The sequence below is a fragment of the Primulina eburnea genome, chromosome 16, assembly GCF_022965805.1.
Source record: "Primulina eburnea isolate SZY01 chromosome 16, ASM2296580v1, whole genome shotgun sequence".
Taxonomy (NCBI): Eukaryota; Viridiplantae; Streptophyta; class Magnoliopsida; order Lamiales; family Gesneriaceae; genus Primulina; species Primulina eburnea.
This window is the reverse complement of record NC_133116.1, coordinates 7,905,290-7,928,462: the sequence shown is the minus strand read 5'-3', so window position 1 is coordinate 7,928,462 and position 23,173 is coordinate 7,905,290. Positions and strand designations below refer to the sequence as shown.

At 33.7% G+C, this 23,173-nt stretch overlaps 2 protein-coding genes and 1 long non-coding RNA gene across 8 annotated transcripts in view; all 3 read right to left on the bottom strand.

Annotated features, from left to right (window-relative positions):
• Positions 1-21,533, bottom strand: part of LOC140817585 (uncharacterized) — a 36,130-nt gene extending 14,597 nt beyond the window's left edge. Inside the window, exon 1 of the long non-coding RNA XR_012114813.1 lies at positions 20,011-21,533. This is a non-coding gene — a long non-coding RNA (uncharacterized lncRNA). The remainder of the gene's footprint in view (positions 1-20,010) is intronic.
• On the bottom strand, positions 2,746-5,777 carry LOC140816856 (tubulin beta-1 chain-like). Its single transcript, XM_073176336.1, has 4 exons — positions 5,181-5,777; positions 4,036-4,305; positions 3,233-3,819; positions 2,746-3,150 (listed from the first exon to the last, which is right to left on the bottom strand). The coding sequence occupies exons 1-4, from the start codon at positions 5,377-5,379 to the stop codon at positions 3,064-3,066; spliced, it is 1,143 nt and encodes a 380-aa protein (XP_073032437.1). The 5' UTR covers positions 5,380-5,777; the 3' UTR covers positions 2,746-3,063.
• LOC140815885 (arginine--tRNA ligase, chloroplastic/mitochondrial-like) lies at positions 7,110-19,563 on the bottom strand. 6 transcript variants are annotated; one of them, XM_073174896.1, is made up of 19 exons: positions 19,431-19,563; positions 16,503-16,688; positions 15,731-15,801; positions 15,415-15,554; positions 15,168-15,243; positions 14,983-15,084; positions 14,684-14,899; positions 13,833-13,913; positions 13,384-13,467; positions 13,093-13,197; positions 12,434-12,612; positions 12,032-12,116; positions 11,736-11,922; positions 11,553-11,622; positions 11,281-11,350; positions 10,938-11,027; positions 7,920-7,988; positions 7,531-7,629; positions 7,110-7,329 (listed from the first exon to the last, which is right to left on the bottom strand). In XM_073174896.1, exons 2-19 carry the CDS (start codon positions 16,549-16,551, stop codon positions 7,219-7,221), a joined length of 1,884 nt encoding a protein of 627 aa, XP_073030997.1. In that variant the 5' UTR covers positions 16,552-16,688; positions 19,431-19,563; the 3' UTR covers positions 7,110-7,218. The 6 variants fall into 6 exon arrangements, with proteins under 6 accessions (XP_073030997.1, XP_073030999.1, XP_073031001.1 ...); XM_073174898.1 differs by lacking the exon at positions 19,431-19,563 and adding an exon at positions 17,106-17,415; XM_073174900.1 differs by lacking the exon at positions 19,431-19,563 and adding an exon at positions 16,304-16,391 and having other exon boundaries at positions 15,731-15,805; positions 16,503-17,070.
• Positions 21,534-23,173: the final 1,640 nt, after the last annotated feature.

Sequence of the window (23,173 nt, the reverse complement as noted above, 5' to 3'; positions counted from 1 at the left end):
GCCGCATCTGAAACAAGAACTTTCAAATCTTTTTGAGTGATTATCATTAACACTCATATTCTCATGATGCCTTTTCGGTGGGTGGTTCGTGACGCTCTTTTGAGATGAGTTATAAAAATAACTATCTCGATTGTTCTCAAAACCACGGCCTCGACCACGGCCACGACCATTTCCTCGTCCACGTCCACGCCCACGACCTCGACCTCGACCAAAATCTTGTCTTTGAATTTGATTTTGATTTCCAGGTTTAAATTCATTTTTACTTACAGCATTTACTTCTGGAAATGCTGTTGATCCAGTGGGTCGGGACTGATGATTTCTCATCAACAGCTTGTTGTTCTTTTCCGCCACAAGAAGACAGGCGATGAGTTCAGAATATCTCGCAAATCCACGCACTCTATATTGTTGCTGTAGTGTTATATTTGATGCGTGAAACGTGGAAAATGTTTTTTCAAGCATTTCTGATTCTGTAACCTCATGTCTACAAAATTTTAACTGCGAGATTATTCTATACATCGCTGAATTTTAATCACTGACTTTTTTAAAGTCTTGGAATCTTAACATATTCTATTCATCACGGGCGGTCGGAAGTATAACTTCCCTTATATGTTCAAATCTCTCTTTTAATCCTTTCCACAGAGCCATGTGATCTTTTTCGATGAGATATTCACATTTTAAACCTTCATCAAGGTGTCGTCGTAAAAATATTATAGCTTTTGCTTTTTTTTGTGACGAAGATATACCATTTTCTTTAATGGTCTCGCTTAGACCCAATGACTCAAGATGCATTTCTACATCAAGAGTCGATGGCATATAGTTTTTCCCAGTAATATCAAGAGCGATGAATTCGAGCTTTGCCAAGTTTGCCATGGTGGTACTAAAAATTACGATGCATTTTATTATTTAATGAATATTGCAATATAAAGTAATGGATAAACAATAAGTACAAGTATTCGTAAAATAAAAAAACACATGAGGAGGATATTCTCCGATAAATACAAGACTGGTGAGTATGATAACCAAAATAATTAAAAATAACCTCATGAAATTCATCTTCTTTTTTCTTCGAAAATTTGATGAAGAATAATTTTTAGAGAAGAAGAGAAAGTTGGAATGATTGAATATATTTGTGAGATTGTATTTATAGAGCAAAAACTAGCCGTTTTGTTACCGTTTATTACCGTTGGTGTATAAAAAAATAATTGTATGTATTTGTATAATTTTATGGTAATAATATGGTGTATATAATATTAGTCATGTTTAAATAATTATGTATATCATATCACATTATTATAAAGAGGTATCATAAGTTATTTTGTTTAAAAATATTATAGGCTTTTATACTTGTCGTATCCCTTACCGGGAGTGTGGGATGTCGTCTTAACATCATCCCAGGATTTATAACAAGTTTTTGAAAAATTTATTTGTATTATTTCTAATAATAACATTATATTATATATTAAATATATACACAATAAATAAATAACAGTATTATAAATATTATTAATTTTGTTACTTTTTTCTTCTGTTTGGAGTTTGGAAAAGGATGTAGGACTTTTAGAGCTTCGTGATAATGTGTTGTGAAAAAGTAAAAATTTATGGTAAAAAATAAAAATCTCAAAAACTCAAAATTTACCAAACAACACACTTTATAATATTTTTCTATCTACTCAATTGTGATTTTCTTCACAAATGAGAGATCTATTTATAGAAATTTTTTACAAATAAACCAAAAATAAAATACATCATTACATACATCATCACACACTAATTTTCAATATTCAACACCTAATTTTACCTAATTTTCAACATTCAACATTCACATTTTCAACACAAATATTTTTCACATTTTTAAATAATTTTTCAACAGAAACAAGAGGTATAAATCCATCACTTTCATGAATTTTTTTTACAGAATAAGAAATTCACATTATTCGATTGCGAATTATGATGTGACAAATCATATAATAATAATTAGTATTATTATATATGAGATGGATGTTTTTGCTATTATTTTGGTTTATTTGGTGACCGTATTTATCTTCTTTACAGGCACTAAAAACTCGCCAAAGAAAAGAAGAGCCTGAAAGGTACATGGGAAGATTTCTGAACCTTGGAATGGATTTTATCCAGCATGATGAAACTATCATGTTGCCTCATCGCCAGCCGTTCGTTGCTGATCAGACGGCTCATAAACTTTATCTTCCATTTGGGCCCATTAGAACCCAAGTGTACCCACCTAATAATGGGCTTGAGTCGGTCAACCGTATCGGCCCAACCTAACTGGCTTTTGGGGTGGACTCAACTCAGCCGTTGGATGAGAATCAAGAGATAGCTGATAATCGGGTCAGATTGGCTGAAGCTAGGAGGATGAGGAAGGGAATAATCCAGATTAAGTCCATGAGGAACGCTTGTGGTATAAAAATACCAAGAACATGATATTAATTACTCTTTTTTCAAAATTTAGGATTGACTTAGTAGTAGAGAACTTTTTAAATGATCATTAATTCGATATTTGCATTCTTCTATTGGTATTGGTTTTCAAAATAGCATTTACCCCAAAAATCTTTTTTTGCCACATTTCATGTTTTGGCAACTGTGACATGAGTCTGAGCCTATGTGTTACATAGAGTTTCATTTAACTTTTAACAGAGGGAGGGGTCTCCTGGTTTGGCCCATAATTAATCTCCAAGCAGAATACACTGATCATACTGGGGGAAATATTACATTTACCAAACAAATGCATTTAAAACACATTGACAAATAATATTCATACTAAACACAGTACATAACATGAAACTTGTGGAAAACACATCAGCAAACTGGAAGAATGAGAACACAACAAAGAAAATGTTACACGATACATGGAAGAAACAAAACGGGAATGCGATCTCAAATCTCCTATTTCTAATAATATTTCATCTGCTAACTCATGTGTATAGATGAATGATAATGTGTCTTAAAATAATTTATTCCACATATCATCATCTAAATATATGAAATGAAACACAATTATGTGGTAGAAGATTTGAGAGCGCAGAAAGTAATGAGAATACTACCATATTAACCTTCGTAAACCTCTTCACCACCCTCGTGTTCATACTCTTCATCGTCGTCTTCAGTGGCATCTTGATATTGCTGGTACTCAACCTTCGTAAACCTCTTCACCACCCTCGTGTTCATACTCTTCATCGTCGTCTTCAGTGGCATCTTGATATTGCTGGTACTCAACCACCAGATCATTCATATTACTCTCAGCTTCAGTGAACTCCATTTCATCCATGCCTTCCCGGTATACCAGTGCAAGAAAGCCTTCGAACATGACAGTGAATTGTTCACTCACTCTCCTAAACATTTCTTGAATTGATGTCGAATTTCCAATGAAAGTGGATGCCATTTTCAGACCTCGAGGTGGGATGTCACACACACTAGATTTCACATTATTTAGGATCCACTCAACAAAGTATGATGAGTTCTTGTTCTGCACATTAAGCATCTGTTCATCCACCTCTTTGGTGTTCATTTTCCCACGGAACATGGCAGAGGCGGTCAGATAGCGACCATGACGAGGATCAGCAGCACACATCATGTTCTTGGCATCCCACATTTGTTGAGTTAGCTCGGGAACGGTGAGAGAGATGTATTGCTGGGATCCACGAGAGGTGAGTGGGGCGAATCCCACCATGAAGAAATGGAGTCGTGGGAAAGGTATCAAGTTCACTCCGAGTTTTCTGAGATCGGAATTGAGCTGACCAGGGAACCTTAAACAACAGGTTACTCCACTCATAGTTGCAGAGATCAAGTGGTTCAAGTCTCCAACTGGCAAAAAAAAATTTGTTTTTATCTGGGAAAAAAAATGATTCAATAACTTGCAGTCTCAACAGAAAGAGCTTGTTTGATACAGAAGATTCTTAGAAGAAAAGGTGACACTTGGTTGGGATTTTACTTTTTAAAGATAAATTAAAAACAACGAATTAAAAACCAAGAGATGTGGCTTTTTATATGATTTCTTGAAGTAACTAAATAGTTGCTTACAGCTAGGAGTGCTGAGCTTCAACGTCCTGAAACAGATGTCATAGTGCGCTTCATTGTCAAGTACCATGCATTCATCTGCGTTCTCCACCAATTGGTGCACAGAAAGTGTAGCATTATATGGTTCAACAACAGTGCCGGAGACCTTTGGTGAAGGGAAAACAGAAAACGTAAGCATCATCCTGTCTGGATATTCCTCTCTGATCTTTGAAATCAAGAGGGTACCCATGCCAGATCCCGTGCCGCCTCCCAGTGAATGGCAAACCTGGAACCCTGACCATGTGAAACCAATGAAAATTTAATGACTGTCTGGGGAATTCTTCTTCCCCTTGTTTTTATTGGAAGAATTGCATAGTGATTAAAAACTTGATCAACTATATTATAGAAGGGGAAAACACGTGAGATCCTCAAGCAACGAGCAATGTCATACTAACGTGGACAAAATGCAATGTGTTAAAACTTCAGCAGTACAGTAAGTGTCCCAATATAATTGGAAGCAATGAAACATACTAAAATCAAATACAATAGCAAAAAAATTATAAAAACTAATATTTGTAATTTGCATCTGGTATGGAGTTCCCAAGTCCCATTAACAATAAATATGGTTATACGCATATATCTCAATTCAAGAAGGCAGACACTCTGTGAGGCGCAAGCATAATTTTGCAACAGAAGGATGTTCCCCACAGACTCTACCATCAAAATGCAAAACAACGTAATAAAGTTGAACGATCAATAATTAGCTCATGAAAATCGACATTTTCACCCAATTCAACGATCACAAATGTCTTGATTTTATATATTAAAAAAACTCCAAAAGAGCATCCGAAAATTACAATAAACTAGTGACACGACTCAAGCACAAGTACAATTCCAAATCTAGATCAAATTCCCAGTAAACCAACATCACATGAACGCATTTATCAATACGCTCAAGATCTATCATCAATGAGCAAACCAAAGCTAACAAGGAACCCGAAAGTAAATTATGTATCACATTTTTTTTCAAATATTCCCATTTCCCACAAAAAAAACATAACGCCTCAAACCATGCAGATATACAAAATGTAACCATGCATCAACTGATTAATTCGCAGGATGACAATTAGGAAACAAGAAAAGAGAAGATGAAGGATCAGGTAACAAACCTTGCAAGCAATCACAATTTTCAGCCTCTTTCCTGACAACATCAAGCACCGAATCAATCAACTCCGCTCCCTCGGTATAATGTCCCTTAGCCCAATTATTCCCGGCAGCAGACTGTCCAAACACAAAGTTATCAGGGGGGAAGACCTGTCCATACGTGCCGGATCTAATAGCGTCCATTGTCCCAGGCTCGAGATCCATGAGCACCGCACGAGGCACGTACCTCCCACCCGACGCTTCGTTGAAATAGACATTGATCCGTTCCAACTGAGTGTCAGACGACCCGTCTCCGCTGAATTTCCCGGTCGGATCCACACCGTGCTCATCGCAAATCACTTCCCAGAATTTGGACCCGATCTGGTTTCCTCATTGCCCTCCCTGAATGTGTAAGATTTCCCTCATTTCTCGGTCTTCTTAAACCGTATTCTTGCCGTGCTTTTGCAAAATGTGAAATGTAGAGTGCGAGGATTTAACGGAGGGAGGTGGAGGTTAATATTTGAAGAAGAGACTCGTGGTTCTCTCTCCAAATACTAACTCAAAATCGTGCAGATTTACAGAGTTGTCAAGAAAATGATTGATGGGAAGAGGAATTGGAGGGAAGTGAATGAGAGAGCATAAGGTAAGGAGGCAAGCGACAAAGGAAAAAAAATGCGGGACCCACGTGTGAGATATTATGTTCGATCCAACCACTTTTTTAAAAAAAATATATACAACTGTTTTTTGGCTGTAATAAGTAATATGTATATATATATATATATATATATATATGGATCCATTTGTAATTTAAATAATGAAGTTTAAATATTTTGCAATCACTATAAATAAATGATTCTCAGCTTTTGATTTAGAGTAGATCTCTTGTGAGACGGTTTCACGGATCTTTATCTGTGAGACGGATCAATCCTATCGATATTCACAATAAAAAGTAATATTCTTAGCATAATTTTTCATGAATGATCCAAATAAGAGATCCGTATTACGAAATTGATCCGTGATATCGTCTCGCAAAAGTTTTTGTGTTTGACTTAAAAATGTCTGTGTTTCGTAAACTCAAATTTTGCAATAACTTCGACCTATATGCTATTCTATTTCAATTTTTAATTAAAAAAACAGTGTTAAAATCACTTGTCTATATATAAAAAATCCTCACTTCTCATATTGCCAGATTTGTTTTCAAAAACTGCTTATTCCCGAGTTTTCTCAATTTTGTATAATTAATAAATTTAATCACTTTTACAAAAATATGATCTTATGCAAACAATCTTAGTAAGACTGTTGGATTTTATTTGATATTTTTTGAAGTACATTATTGAATGGAAATATAAACTAAATTAATGGGATAAAATGTACTAATTTATCACAAACCGTTGAATTTGTGTTTATTAGATTCAGCAAATATTAAATAAATTTTACGTACAACACGTGCATCCAACAATTACTAGCAAAAAATAATATAACTTCATATGAGATATAGATCTTAAAGTTATTTTTCCCATTAATATTTATCATTTATGTATAAATCATCATCCAAACCTATTGAACATATGATTTTTCATTAAAAAATATCCACAAGTCTTAATTTATCATAATTAAAACACACAGCAGGTCAATTTTGTGACACGAATATCATACTCAACTTGATTCATAAAAAAATATTAATTTTAAATATCAAATCGATCTATCTCACTGAATACCTACTCATTAAAGTAATAATTCCACAAATAAATAGGACCAATAGTTGTACCACATATTAAGTAGACCACATGACTTAGTTTCAACCGTGTATCGTGCAAACATACAATAGCTGCATCAGATAATTTCTATGTAAAGATCATTCAATATTGCTTTTGCTGAAACTATCAAACACAAGGTAACAATGTATCTGAAAAAACTCACAAATGGCTTATAATTTGTGATTAAGGTAACGGAAATTGTAAAGCCTACAATTGAATATGAAACGTCTTGTATCAAATAAACTGACATAATATGCCTGTTCAATGACAGATAAATATCTCAAGAATTTTTTTAAAAAAATATGGCTCAAATTTTGTACACTGGGGTGATTCCAAGCACATGAAAACATTTTCTCATGACAATTGCCGTCGCCTCACATAGCAACAGTCTACTTGTCTCCTCCGCCGAGCCAACAACCTACAAGTTTAGTAAAATCATGTTTAAACACAAATTGTCTCACAATCCCTATATGTCAACAGATAGGCATTTGAACACCAAATGGTTGGGATCATGCCATGTCATAGCCATTGCTATGGCATGGCCATTTGGATATGAGAACGCCCTGCTCTGGATCAATTACCAGCATTTTTCTTGATGCAAAATGAATGAACGTCATACCTGGCAGTTGGTGTAGAATTTTGTGAAGTGTTCGGATAAATTGTACAAGTATTCACACAGCACATTCGGTAAAAGATTAGTGCATGACTCTTCAACATGCTGTAAAGAAGTGCAAAAGTATAGTAAGATCAAACGGAATATGATGATGTCAGAGTAGTTATCTCTATAATCAGGGCCTAGTTTACATAACAATTCACATCAAGTTAAATACTTCTTGTATGGCCTAAACTGATGGATGTATCAGTATCATGTGTATGTCATGTGGGACTGACACTTATTTCAAGTCCACAGGTGTATATTACATTCTCTCAATTCAACATAAACTCGATCTAATTCCATCAATAATGAGTGCATCCAAGAAGGAATATCATGGCAAAATAGTTAGTTACCTCCGCAAACTGTAGCAAATGAAGCCCCAACCTGCGTTCGTCGGGATGAGCCAAGTCTATCGACCCTTTCTGTTGCAAAAGTAAACAAGAACAATTGCTGTGAATCATGAGTTAACTTTGAATTTGGTCAAGCGCAAAATATGTTCCTCAATAGTGTATGTTAATTTCGACTTTGATATTTGAGTTTCCTTTTATGTAAGATAAGCAGAGAATAAAAGCAATTAGAACACATCACAGAAACACTAGAATGTGTATCACCATATTAAGATCAGAAGAATCTTATAAGTAAGTTGTGACGTCCCGAAATTTGAGATTCACATGAACCACGTGCGTGCAAGTTATTAAATTCCTTATTTATTTTATTAAATGGTTTTCATGCATGCTTAATTCATTGATTTGGGTTTTAATTCACGATTTAAGAATTTGCATTATTTTAATATTTATGTTTAATTGGTGCACGGTAAAATACTTTTCGAGTTTCATGTTTCAGGCGATTATTCGAGGCGGGATCGAGGAAAAGACCGGTGACGATTTTTAGCAATTTAAAGTGTGGTATTTTATTTTAAGTCAAGAGTGGGGCATTTTAAATAATTTATTAAGTTTTTAGTATTTTAAAAGCCTTATTTATGTATTTAGGAATTGTAGAGCTTGAAACTTTTAAAATTAGCATTTTTGTGTGTGTTATTTGAATTAAGGAGTTTATTTGAAATTAGTGTGTATTTTATTTCTAAGGAAGTGATGAGCTAGTGTGGGTTAACTTTTAATTATTGGTTAAATTTTTTTTAAACAATATTTTAATCCTCTAATCTAGCCACACACACACACTACACGATTTTCACACTTTTACACACACACACACACACACCGATACACACACACTCACACACATTCAGAATTTTATTATTTTGAAAGAGTGAAACCTAGGGTTCCTCAAGCTAGAGCAGCCGCCCCTTCCCTCTTCGATTTCCAGCAACTTTTCGTGTGTTTCCTTTGAGGATTTTAGTGCCCCGTTCGTCCCGGATCAACCTCGCATCCCTCCCCGCTTCGGTATCGTCGTCACGGTATTTTTGAATATCAAAAAGCACGTATATTCTGTTCTTTCTGCATCGATCTTGTCATATTATGTGTTGTGTTATTTTTATGCGTAAAAATTCATGTGTGACATTCGTCGTTTGAGCGGAAAATGGTTTGAATGCGTTTTGAAATACTTTTTAGATCTGAAAACTCGTAACTTACTGTTCTGTTGAAAACTGCGATTTTTCCGTCGGGATTTTGAGAAAACTTTCAACTACAAAATTGTAGAACTTTTTGATGCCTTCGATTTGATATAAAATTCGAGATTTTTGGATGAAAATTGAGTGAGTTATGGAGTTTTTCGTGGGACTGCTCAAGCTGCGACTTTTATGTAAATTGTGTTCTTGAAGTTATTTGTTGCAGGCTTCGTTGGACATCGCCGGGCTTGTGCTACTGCATTTAGATATGTTACGAGATGTATTTAGGTGTTATTTGGTGGTTCGTTCGGGTCGGGTTTGGCTTGGGATGTAATAGAAGTCGTAGGAAGCGAAACGATGCCTAATTACGAGTTATTGTTGTGTTGGAATTAATTGTTGATGCTTAGGGACGTTTGAGGCGTTTTTATGGGTTTGAATCAATGTAATAACATCCTAGGATGAGTCTAGAGGTGTTGGTTCATGGTCCTTAAGCTTGGATTGAATAGGTGAAAGGTTAAGTTAGTGAATTTTCGTGAATTTGCAAAGACAGAGGGTACCCGGACCCCTTCCCGGACCCCGGCACGGAGTCCGTGTCCTTTTTCCTTCAAAAATACGAATTTCCAGAGTCTACCCGGACCCGTACACGTGTACACCCTTTTTAAAAAAAAAATTTTAAAAAAAAACTTATTTTTTATTTTTTTTCTAGATTTGCTTCGGGGTTCTATATCATGGTTTAGCACCATGGTTAAAATTTATTTATGTATAAATATAGGATTTGTTTTGTGGTTTTACGTCATAGTTTAGTACGATGATTAAACGAGGTCAAGCCAGGAGCGAACTAGAATGTCCTAAGCTACTTATTCACTTTGGTGGTGAGCTCGAGTACCTACGTCTAAGACATGCAAGTTAAGTATTTAAAATTTATGTTAGTTTGTGCAGTAGCAGCCCCAAGTGAGATCCAACGAATCCCTCAACGCCAAGTAAGTATGTTGACGTGCAAGAAAATATTTCAAGTTTTTGAGGTATGCTAAATGTCTTGTGACCAAATTATGTTTAGGATTGGAAAGCGTTAAATTATGAACGGGGACCAATCCGCCCGTTAAATTATGAACGGGTTAGATCGTGGTTGGAAAGCGTTAAATTATGAACGGGGACCAACCAGCCCGTTAAATTATGAACGGGGATCTCATGTATGTGGCAGTGGATACGTCCCTGTCAGCCCAGTACTGTGGTTTGTTTGATCAGGCATTTATTATGTTATGGGTCACTTGCTTTGAAATATGCCTCTACGCAAAATGATGAAGTTATGTATGTTCAAGTATGCAGTATGTTTATGAAAGTTTATGTTGATGACACGTCTAGTTATGTACGTATGTATGTTCAAGTTTATTATGCAAGCTCAAGTTTCAAGTTATGTATGTCCTATTTTAAAGTTGCATGCGATTTTATTACGTAGTACTCGTTATTCCAGTTTATACGTGTTGAGTCTTTAGACTCACTAGACTTGATCGATGCAGGTGAGTATATTGATGAGGAGACAGGAGGTGGCGACCAAGGGGCAGGCTTGGACTGAGCGGGAGGCTAACCCGAGGACCGCAATGTTTAAGTTTATGCAAAAGTTAAATTACTCTGATTCTATGTTTGATGCGAGATGTTTTGAGAAAACTTTTCTTTTAACAAAATCTTTATTGGGAATGGATGATGTAGTGACGACCGTATTGATTTTATTTTCGTATTTAAGAAAATTTTTAATTTTTCCGCAAATTTTGAGTATGAAAAGTTACAGTCGTTACATAAGTCGTCCCACCTTTTTCAACTCTTCCATGTCTTTACCCGATTTCCTGATAATTGAACAGATTCGAGCATGTGCATACAGCAAATACACAGCAGTATTCCCCTGCCCAAAAAGGAACAAAGTAATAAGCAATAAAAAAAGGATAGCTGATAAGAATTCTAATTAATGTACCAGAACAAAGGAAAAAGCCCAATCAGGTGGAGGCAATAAGAGGAAGGACAGTTTTATTGATTTGATGCAGCAAAGAACAGCATTTCATTAGAGGCGAAAAGTAAATTTTGCTATAGTTATATTGCCCAGAATAAACTAATACCTCAGAATTTAGTATGCAACTCATAGAATCCAATGGGCATACCTTGTCATTGAGCATTTGATGAAAACTAAATGTATAATTAGTCGTCCTGTTATTCTTCAGGTCAGCATATCTGTTTAATATACAGCAAAAACCATTACTTAATGATTCCAGAAGTAAAATCTAGGGAAAATTACAAAGCGCTTCCTCTAAACCAAACATACAAGTGATCCGTATATGGATCAATTCTTTGTGATGAACTAAAGATGTTTATCATAGAGATAAATTGCTAATTTCTCGGGACTCTTCATTAACTCAAAATCAAGGACACTCACTTAACAGCCCCATATCCAATCGCTTCAGCCATTTCATCAAGTTCAACTTCAGTCCACTCTTTCGCCTTACCTGGCCAGGTTCAGATTTCAAAAGATTAATTTAATGGTACAAGTAACAAAAGATAAACAATTCAGCAAAGCAAATTGAGAGAAACAATGCAAGAATTGCACATGGCAACAAACCTCTTTCAGTTAAGGTAGCTTTGCATTTACTTTTGGCTTCATCAAGTAAATCAACTAGTTTGACAGTTTCAGTACTTCGAGTACGGAATCGTTTTCCATCCTCTCCTAAAACAAGCCCAAACCCTACGTGACTAGCTCTAGGATAACTATTGACATCAGCTGGAAGCCAATCAGCCCGTCTAGCTGCCTGAAAGAACAGTCCATAAAGCTCTGTAGCCTTCTCCAATACAGGAAGACGAACAGTGCGCCAATAATATAGACAAGATGCGTACAAGAAGAAAAATGTTCAAACTTACTGTGAAGAACATTTCGAAGTGCTCACGTTGGCCAACATCAGTTACATAGATAATCCAATCAGCCTTTTCTTCATTCAGTCGATACCTATAAAGAAAAATAAATCATTTCACACTTTGCATTGGCAGAAGTCGGTACAAACATCGAGTGCAAGTTTCGAACTCCCAAGTAAAGATTAAATACTAAAATTTAGTTAACCAAAATTAGTTTTTAGTAGACATCATTGATACAAATACGCAAAATAGTGGTAAAAATATTCAGACAATTATCTAAGAAATGTTTCAGAACAGGAAAAAATGGTTGAAACAAGATAATCAAAATTCAAACAATTAAAAAAAAGGAAAGAACACAGAGAACTGCCTCGAATACAAGATGAATCCATGTACACAAAATTCAAAGCTCACCACAGAGCAGCAAGATCAGTTGAGGCATAGTTGAAGCCACCATCCCTTTTCACAACAATAAGCGGTATAGCTTTTCCTTCAATAAAAATAACACGAGCACCTTCACTTTCCTGAATCAATCCCTTCTCACTCAACAACTCTAAAACCCGTGGAATATATGGATTGTAAAAACTTTCACCCTGGTGAAACGGACATGTTCAACCAAAAAATAAATCAATTAATTAACTTTAATAGCATCACATAAATATAATCAATCACCTACCAGGCCAATTACTACGTCATAAATATTAATAATTAAATTACAAAAATAATATATTTTGTATTAGCCACCACACCATAAGATTGCCTATCAACTGCATAGACTGCATAGTGCATTTTGGTAATACTCTGATGCGTATACAGAATCATGTTATCATAAATCTAGCATTCAATGGAATTGTTACAGTACAAGGTCTACACAATGAGCAATTCCAACTCTCAGTAGACGAGTTAGAGGCAGCAAACAAAAAATGAAATGGCGTCGTGCCGTTGAGGTCTCGAGGAACAAATGCACCCATATTACATATTTCTAGAACAAAATAATATTAAAAAAAACACACATTCCACTAAAATTAAAATAAACCAGTATGAATAACTTTACTCAGATAGTTGTGCAGTACCTTTTCCTCCAAATGTACTCCAAGCCGCTGATAAACTTTCTCATATCCTCTTCGGCTAATTTCACAAATGTGAGCCCACGCATCTCTATACTTCTGCACTCCGGTCTTTACCGTGTACAGTCATAGCATCAGGTACCAAAAACAAAAACACTGATCAGTAATTACATGGCTTCATGCTTTGATTTGACAAAAAATATTAACAGGTCATAATTGCTTGTCAAGGCTTGAAGCATGAAGAACCAAACAATTACAAGAACTCAAACTCAAATCCTTGAGCTATAATTAACACACCTGGAGACTGACCACCGCCCTTTGTGCCCTCTCCTTGAAATCGGGATCATTATCAAATCTCTGCTTTGAGGCCTTGTAGAATGCCTGATTAAGAAGAAAGACAGTGGTTCATGGGACCCTTCACCATAACTCCATTATTCTTTTATAGAAATAAAGCATTTAGATTTGTTCTCATGCACATAAGTGTAGCCAATATTCACTCTTCAAAAACTGAAATTTTAAAAGAATAAAAAGTTAATGCTAAAAAGAAATTCCAGAGTATATACAAGGCTAATAAAATGCAATAAAATGTAATGAGAATGAATATTCCACAAGCTTCTGGTTGCTCAGATCTTATGCAATCAGCCTGGTTACGTACAAAGACCATTTTCAGTCTCCACGTCGTTAGTGTAATAAGTGAGGAATACAACAATCTACAAGATGTTAGGTATTCATATTCATTCTCTCACCTCCAGATCTCCAATGGCTTGATCGCTTGAAACTTCTCCACTTGGAAACTTTTCAAAAAGGTACTCAATCAACATACCAAACTGCAAAGCATTTCCCACAACCTTTAGTGTTCATGATAGAAATAACAAAAGAATCTTTATAATAATCATTCACTTGCATCAGCAAATTATTGAACCATAAAATCAATTCCATAGTTGTCCAGAAAAGAGAAAATGGAAAAAAGGAACGAAGAACTATAGCAATCCAAATATTTTCCTTCTAAAAGACACATTCTACCCATAATTTTTTAACATATAATCTCATTGGTCATGTTCGGGTGACTACAATAGATTTGAGACCCAAACCCTTTCAAACTAATGTTAAGAAAAACCGCTAAATGAAACCATTATTTAAAGCAATAAAAAATTACAAGGGAGGTAAATTAGTCTAAGACCTCACTAGTAGCCAAAAAGATCCCCAAAAAAAACCCCGAGAATTACAACTTCACAAGAACTAACTTAAACCCTAAACTGAGCTACAAGGCTAATGACACATTACTAAAACAGTTACGTGGACTTACGAGAAGTACGTAAATAAGGCAATCCAATCCAATCAATCTTACAAAGAAGTTGGAGGTGAGCATTGAATTCATGTCCAGTTAGGAGTTGAAACCTCTGTTCTCAAATGCTTCATAAATAATTGAAGGGAAAAAACTTAAACATCAATAGCTAATCCACGAGTATATAGGATTGATTATTACCAAAAGCTACTCCACAAATAAATTAGCTCATACGAAAGGTGTTCATGACAAGAAAATCAATCATTTTTCTAAATAAGACCATAGCATCTTTAAGACTGATAATATATCCACCTGTGTGCCCCAGTCGCCGACATGGTTCCTCCTTAGAACCTCCACATTTGAGAATTCAAGCATACGAGCAATTGTATCTCCAATGATTGTTGATCGTAAGTGACCGACATGCATTTCTTTTGCAATGTTAGGTGAGGAGAAATCAACCACGGCTCTTTTCACCTGAAGCTTAGGAGCCCATGTTTCTATACCATTGACTAGCATATTTTGAATGCTCTGCACCAAAATTAGGTAATACTTTACTAAAAAAACACACACGCGAAAGTTTAGCTTAAAGAGAAGTCCTCTATGTTAATTACTTTTGCTATGTATTGCCGAGACACTACAACATTTATGAATCCAGCTCCAGCTATTGTGCATGAATCTATAATCTCAGACACGGGAAGATTTTCCCTGATGGCCTATAAAGCAAAAATACATTTTACAAACATTAAATTCTATAATAACACTTTCTTTAAGAAAACGCGTAAGAAAACATCAGTACCTGTCCAATTGGTTGTGGGCCTCTAAATTGAGTACCCTTGCCTTTAACTTTTGACCATAATCCCATGGCATTGTTGCTGTAACAACAAAAAAGGATTCCATAATTAACAAACACATAGATCATAGGTCATATAAAGTTATCTGATGCAAGATACAAAGAAAGAAAACGAATCATAAAATAAGAAAGTTGCGACCAACTTGCTTTTCCAATAGTTCTACACTATAACCTTAAAAGAAATGCACCATACCATTGATAATCACCAAACTCGGGTTTTTGGCATATAGCAATAGAGGGATCTATGTCCTCCTCCTCAGGGACAGTCAATCTCAATGACTCTTCAAATATCTTCTCTAGTTTTTGTTTAAGACTTCCCACAATCTCCTGGTCCTGCTCAAATGGGCATGCACCCAAAACATCAAAAAAGCTCACCACAAAAGTTGCAACCAATTTTCTAACTATCAAGTTCAGTAAGTGATGTGTCACGACATCGGAATTACAATATCAGTAAGTGTTTTGTTTGCCTTAGATGTGAAGCATCGTAGAAATGGGTTACAACAACTCACATTTGACATAGTTGATAGAGACTGTGCCTTCACCGAGCAGCAGCAAAGTTTTCGAGAAGTTCTAATAATACCTGTCTAGTTTCATGAGAACCACGAGAACTTACAAAAAAGCACCAGCGTGTTGTTGCATTTTGGATGAAAACATAGAAACTGCGGAAACTTAATGAAAGTAGCATCAACACACGACATAAATTAATAGATAGGTCACCGAAGGTTTGATTCTTTTGGGAGACACGTGTGCCATTCAGAATTTTGGAAAGGTGTTTAAAAAACATGAAATTTAAGCAACTATTACAAAACAGATGTGTTTTCATGCCTTGTACATTTGCATTCCCTGCAAAACTTACTCTGTAACAGTAACAATGATCCCATTGCATCACAACCATTCAGAACCCATTTTAATCAATTGCAGGTGAATTTGGACACACTCGCTCAGTCCAGACTTACTCAAAAAACCAATGTATATTATTTTAGAAATATCAACATATGAAACTTCAAAAATGTTCAGCAAAAATCACACACTTTGTGGTTATCTAATAAATTCACAAGCTCAGGTTTTGCGTATCACAAAACCTTGTATCAAGAATATGGGGCAAGCTTCAAACCATTGTGAATGCTTCAAGTTAAAGTTAACTAGTTCCTGTAAACTTATGTTGAACCACTGCAACGAAGGGATTCCAAATATCAGAATAATAGCAGTCCAACTGATCCACACACTCAATATACATAAAACGTGGAGAACTTTGGATGAAATGAGCGGAGAACTACATACCAACTGATAAACTTGTAATTGGGCTGGCAAAATTAGCACTTAGTGACATCTCAACGCCGAGTGATGATGAGGAAATAAATTATGATGTTCGACAAGATGAAAAGACGTGTATTTATAAAGCTTCGTGTTGGTGTATTGTTGATTCCAACAACAACAAAAAATCGTCAGTTCGCATTCTGAGAGAGCCTGCACACATATTCAAAAGTTTCGAACCAGTATAGAACACAAAATAGAAAATAAACCAACAGATAACAATTATAGATATAGCAAACAAGACCTAGCACTATTAATAACATGAAGTATATACTACCATACATTAATATCATTCACACCTTTCGACAAAGCCGTCTAGATAACTACAATATTAAAAAAAAGAACATGTTGAATAATACAAAATTAGGTTTCTTATTCACATCTTTAATTGACACGATATTTTTCTAGATCAAGATTTCGCAAATACTGAAAATTTGAAGGAAAAATCATCGTGTTTTTACTCGAAAACTAACACATTAACAATCTCCGAAAACTTGAGGAATCTTTAAAAAAATGGATAGAAAAACAAAATTCTTTTAAAAAAAGAAGCATTAAAGCTACTGACTGCACCTCAAATTATTCATAAGAGCAGAAGAACGCGCCGGTCGTGAGGTGTGGGAGCAGTTAGTGAGGGAGGAAACGAGAGAGGAGAGAGGAGGCGCCGATGAGAAGAAGCTTACATAAGAAGATTGTGTGGCGCTTGGCACTTGACTTTTGGGTTATTCTATTATTATAGATAACTGTATATATATCTAATTAGGGTGTGTTGGGTACAAGTGGTGAAATAAATAAATGATTGATTATGCTATAGATAACAAAATTGATATATTATTAATCAAACATTATGTGATACTATTAAGATTGTTCGGTTCAACATTTTGAAGATATGATTAGCTTTTAAATATTAATAAATTTACTATTATACCCTTGCTAAGTTTATTTATTTGTTGTACACATCTGAAAGCAATACATAATATTAGATAATAATAATAATAATGTTAATAATAAAGATATTAATAATATTTGAATTAATAAGTGTAAATATCATTAAATTAGATATAATATAATCTTTTATTCAATAAATAACGTAACCCACCACTTGGATTCAATAATCCACCTAAAATCTGAAATTACAGAAAACAAATATAATTAAACCCTTTTCAGTTTTAAGAACTTGAATCAAGCCGTTGGTCATCATTTCTAGTTCATTTTTTATTTTGGAACTGAAACCAAGTTCTAAATCAAAGATTTCGTTAAGGCTTTAGATATCTCCCTTATATGTGTTATAACCGAGTCGGACTTCCATGATTTTACAATCGTTCAACTACTCGTAGTTCAATCAATAATCATATACCATACTTGAATTTGATTTGTTTGTGTATTAGAGCACCAAAGTCTGGGCTTGAAAAGTAGGAACTTCTTCAAAAAATTGTTAAATGATCAGCTTATGATTATGAAATAGACAACTCTTTTTAGCATACTTGAGATAAACACCACTGAAATAGCCTCAATAAATCATTTTCAAACTTGATCCATTTTCAGTAGCTCAGATGGAGATGATCAAATCTCTTTCTATAAGCCGAAAATGCAAGTGATTCATCGACTCATATATTCATACATACTGTAACTATACAACAACAGATAGTACCAAAACCAAACCAAGCAACCTCATGCACAGACAACACAAGGAGCACAATTTTTTAACCTCTTCTTCCAAAACACAGGAAATCTCATAAAATCCCCTAAATACAGACTTTATACATCGTATATTCCATTCAGCAATGTGACCACAAGATATTTTTCCTCAAACATGGCAACTCGTTAGAAATACAGAGGTTGAGTAACTCGTTGGTTTGCATCTTCAATTTGATTGCTAACAATTCACAATAAATTTTCTTGTTTTTATCAGCCAAATAAACAATAACTTCTATCCAATCATTGATCTTTTAATTTCACAATATTTTAGATGCAAATACATATCAGAAATCAGTGTATGGAACAAAAATCTATAATCATCTAAAGTTTCATTATCTGCACTAAACGATGTCTAACCAATAAAAACATTAAGATGCTACATGAGATTACTTTCTCAGAAAGAAAACGAACCACATCTTCAAGCATTTCTTCTCGAAACGCAATGCCAACAACCAATCCACCACACTACTTTTTAAAATAAAATGTCGGGCCGCTTAGAAAAGTGGAGCACTCTTGGCACCAACGATTTTAGCCACACAGAATATTGGAATACGATCATTAAAGTGTACACTAATTGGCAACTCAAATGCGTAAGTCAAAAACCAATAAAGAAACGTAATCCAAAGACAGCTTAAACCTTAAGAACAAAAGAGTGGATTTATAATTAAGCAGAGATGGGAGCAACTCACAAGTAATTCACATATTCAAAAGCAAGTCCAGTGAAACATGGATCAGATACAATGAATGAACTATTGCACATTGACAGTCCACTGGTCCAGTGAAACACATTTTCGGCAAATCCATTTATTTACTCTCCAACTGATGAAAAATAAAAACTTGAAGGCATATTGGAATCAAGACAAACAAGCTTTAGTCTCTTGAGTAGATCAAGTCACAGAAAAGTCTATTAACATCAATGCACCTTCATCATACCAGGAAAGCCACAAAAAAACAAGTTTCTCTACTATTAATAACACGACCCAAAAATCTATCAAGCCCAAAGAGAAAACAAAACCCCCAACAAATAATAATATTTCACAATCCTAAAGCAATTCATCACGTTTAAAATGATTCCCACATACCAGAAATCATTCTACCTTGAACAAATCTCAATAACACCGATTCAGATATACAAATTAGGAGAGATCTTTGCGTTATACAATTTCGGTGTATATACGATTTAATCAAATGTATACTCACTTTTTGAGAAGAGGCGGCGACTGGCTGAGGGCTGAGCAGCTGAGGCGCAAAGGGAGGGAAGAGGGAAGAGCGAAGAGCCGAAGAGTGGAGACAGTAGAATATTAGAAATTAGAATTAGGAATTTAGTTTTTTTATTTCTTAATTTAAAATATAAAACATTATATATATATATATATATATATATATATATATATATATACTATTATATTAAGTGTGAGGGCCTTAGAATCACTACCTATGAGGACATCAAAATATTTAATTCCATTATTACCCTTCTTATCATGCTAAAAAATTTTTCAAGCTAAATCGAGCGTTACCTCCGGCCATTGAAACTTTGAAATTCTCTGATTTCTTTTCGGTTGAAGTCTTTTGTTTTACTCCGATTGAAGCCTTCTAAACACTCCAATCTCTCTATAGATGGTGTAATATTCTGTATGAGATTGTGTATCTAGGGACCTCAATGCCTTCGGTATTTATAGACAAACTCATACTTTATTATGGGAGCCTTATTGTCAAAGGAAGAGTCGTGTACGCATCTAAATTTTCTTGGCCGTCGCCAATTTCAATTTGTACACGCTACTTCTTTTAATATGTGTCACGTTTTTCTTACATTCTCCTACTTGACACATATATCTCATTTACCATAGGAGAAAACAAAATACATGAATCATGGCGATAGGTCCTCTAGAAGCGAATATTATCTTCCATGTATTACAATGCATTATGTCTCTTAAATCTGTATAACTTAATGAATAAACCCAATGTTTATTCGAGGTCCAACTTTATTGATATTTTTCTCAAGATAACTGAATATGTACATAACTGAATATGAGAAATATCATAACTGAATGTGTTTCATTATCAAAACCAAATGTATATAACATAAATTTATTATGGTATCAAATCCATCAGTAATTACCATATGATCCTTTAACATCTTAAATTTGCATGCCTTTAGGTTAAAAGATCATCAATTCAGTGCTAACGTATTCAATGACCATTTTATTAACACGTTCTCCAACGGTTTAAAATACATTATGTCGATATACTTAATTCGACCACCGCTTTAGTCACAAAGACCATAACTGAATTGCAGTAATATAATCATAATGGCTTAGACATAGAATTCATAATTCTAAGCCCATAATGAAACTCCTTAAAATACACCACACAATAGTACTTCAATGACAAATTTTGACTCAATAGTGGAAATAGCAAATCACCTTCCAAATTGTCAATTCGTCTCGCATAAGCATGTAAAACTTTAATACCATAAAGGTATCCCAAAACATTTTGCAGCTTTTTAGTGGTCAAATACTTATATTACTCTGATAATAATTAAGCTCACACTAACCTTATGGTATTCATAATGGCCCACAATATTCTCAACAAAACTTAATGAAGAGATAACATTGTAAAACCTGAAATACCACTAATGTGAGACATGTTTCAATCCATATCATTTTCTTAATCTTGAAATATTAAATATTCTTCATCACTAGAGAAGAATTCTTTATGTTGTTCGATATTGCCTAATGAGACTTTATTTGTTTCAAAGACTCATTTAAAAAATGAATAGCAATTGAACCAACTTTCTATGGAATTTATATGATTGATTTCACAATACACCTATTAATTGGAGGATGTTGTGAATAGCAATCAATATATATAACTTGTTTGGATGAATGAGCATCATAATGATCAATATTCTGAATTTGATCGCTCTCACTAATCAAGTCATTCTTAAGAAATTAATATCAGAGTAATAGCAATATGCTGCAAATTTAATGAATACATGCTAATGTTATTAAATGAAGCAATAAACCATATATCATGTTTTACCCATGTAAATCATGATCTACATATGAATCACTGACATAAAAATTGTCTGTGGACTGAATTTTTAATTCAATTAGATTCATACAACTTAATGATATAACTATTGAATTATATTCAATTCTTAATCCATGTGGATAAATTAAGAAAATAATTCAATATTGTATCCTAATTAATTATATTTAACATAACGAAATTTCTTGTGGGATAAATTTCAATGTTCAAATATAATTAATTACAATTTATATCCCCTATAACCAAATGTGATCCTCATAATTTATGTATAATTTTAATTTAATCAAAGATGTTGTGGCTACTCTTCATTTAATTAAAATCATACGAATCACAAGGATATTAAATTCTTTATGCATAAAATATTTATTCTTCATAATTATTCATCTCAAGGTATTATCAAAATGATGAATAATTTTATGCAATTTATGTCTCTTATAACTAAATGTGATTAAAAATGTATAATTTTAATTCAATTAAAGATGCTATAGATATTCTTTAATAAATTAAAATTATACGAATCACTAAGACATTAAATCATAAATTTTTTTTTAAATATTTATGCTCTTAATAAATGTCTTTCATGTGATCCTCAACCCACTTAATGTATAATTTTGCATAATTAAGGGTGATGTGGCCAAACCTTAATTATTTAAAATTAGACGGTTCACTAGACATAAATTTTGATTTTATAAATATCCTTTATGTGATCCTTAACCGACTTAATGTATAATTTCTCATAATTAAGGGTACTCTGGTTAAACCTTAATTATTTAAAATTATACGGATCACTAGATAAATGTTCTTTATGTGATCCTTAACCGACTTAATGTATAATTTCTCATAATTAAGGGTGATGTGGCTAAATCTTAATTATTTAAAATTATACGGATCACTAGACAATTTTATTTTATTATGCTTAATAAATGCCCTTAATGTGATCCAAATCTGACTTAATGTATAATTTCTCATAATTAAGGGTGATGTGGCTAAACCTTAATTATTTAAAATTATACGGATCACTTGAAAAAAAATTTGGCTTTACTTAAATCTTTATATAATAATATTTAGTAACACAATCAACACTTTCCAAGAGTGCACCCAGGAAAGATAGGTAGTGCTAAGGCCCTTTAAATACCCAACTCCTAGACAGAGCAATGTTCATCAGGGAGACCAGTGGCTAGTCAAGGCAGTTTAAACCGGTCTATGAAGAACTCTCTCAAATCATGTTTTCTCATGTCACCTTATAATTATTATTCACTTTAATTATCCACATTTATGTGAATCTTTATAGCCAAAAATTTTCATTAAATAACTTTATATTCACATTTTTACTTAATATGAACAAATATGTTCCCCATCAGTTTTTCTCTTCAATCAGAGTAGTGATAAAGTGAGGATCACATTTACATAAAAATGTGAACTCCACATCAGTTTTTCTCTTTTATCAGATTAGTGATAAAGTGAGGATTATTTGTTCATTTGTGAATATCTGAAATATTTTATTATATTATATTCACATCTTACTTGATATGTTCATCTCAGTATAATTTAATATGAACATAATGTGAATATTGATTTTCAAAATCTTTTTCAATACAATTTGCATTTAAATTTCAAGAATAAATGCAAACACAATATTAAATTTGCATGTACAAATCAAACACTTATCCGTAATATTGACATTATCTAACATGCAAAAATAATTTCTAAACATGTATTGAAAATTACGTCGAACTTGAAATTATTTTAATGTGTACAAATTATTTAACCAAATGTTATATATATACCAAATTATACATATAACTAAATAATACATTAATCATTATTTATTTATTATTATTATTATTTAAATAATAATAATAATAATAATAATAATAATAATAATAAAAATC

Coding starts and splice junctions, on each gene's coding strand:
- LOC140816856 (XM_073176336.1), bottom strand. CDS start 5,379: ATGGATCTCGAGCCTGGGACAATGGACGCTATTAGATCCGGCACGTAT. Junction 4,306..5,180: donor AAATTGTGATTGCTTGCAAG/GTTTGTTACCTG, acceptor TCACATGGTCAG/GGTTCCAGGTTTGCCATTCA. Junction 3,151..3,232: donor GTAATATGAATGATCTGGTG/GTTGAGTACCAG, acceptor AGGTTTACGAAG/GTTGAGTACCAGCAATATCA.
- LOC140815885 (XM_073174896.1), bottom strand. CDS start 16,551: ATGTCACTAAGTGCTAATTTTGCCAGCCCAATTACAAGTTTATCAGTT. Junction 15,085..15,167: donor GCCCACAACCAATTGGACAG/GTACTGATGTTT, acceptor TTTGCTTTATAG/GCCATCAGGGAAAATCTTCC. Junction 7,989..10,937: donor ACATGGAAGAGTTGAAAAAG/GTGGGACGACTT, acceptor CTTTTGCAACAG/AAAGGGTCGATAGACTTGGC.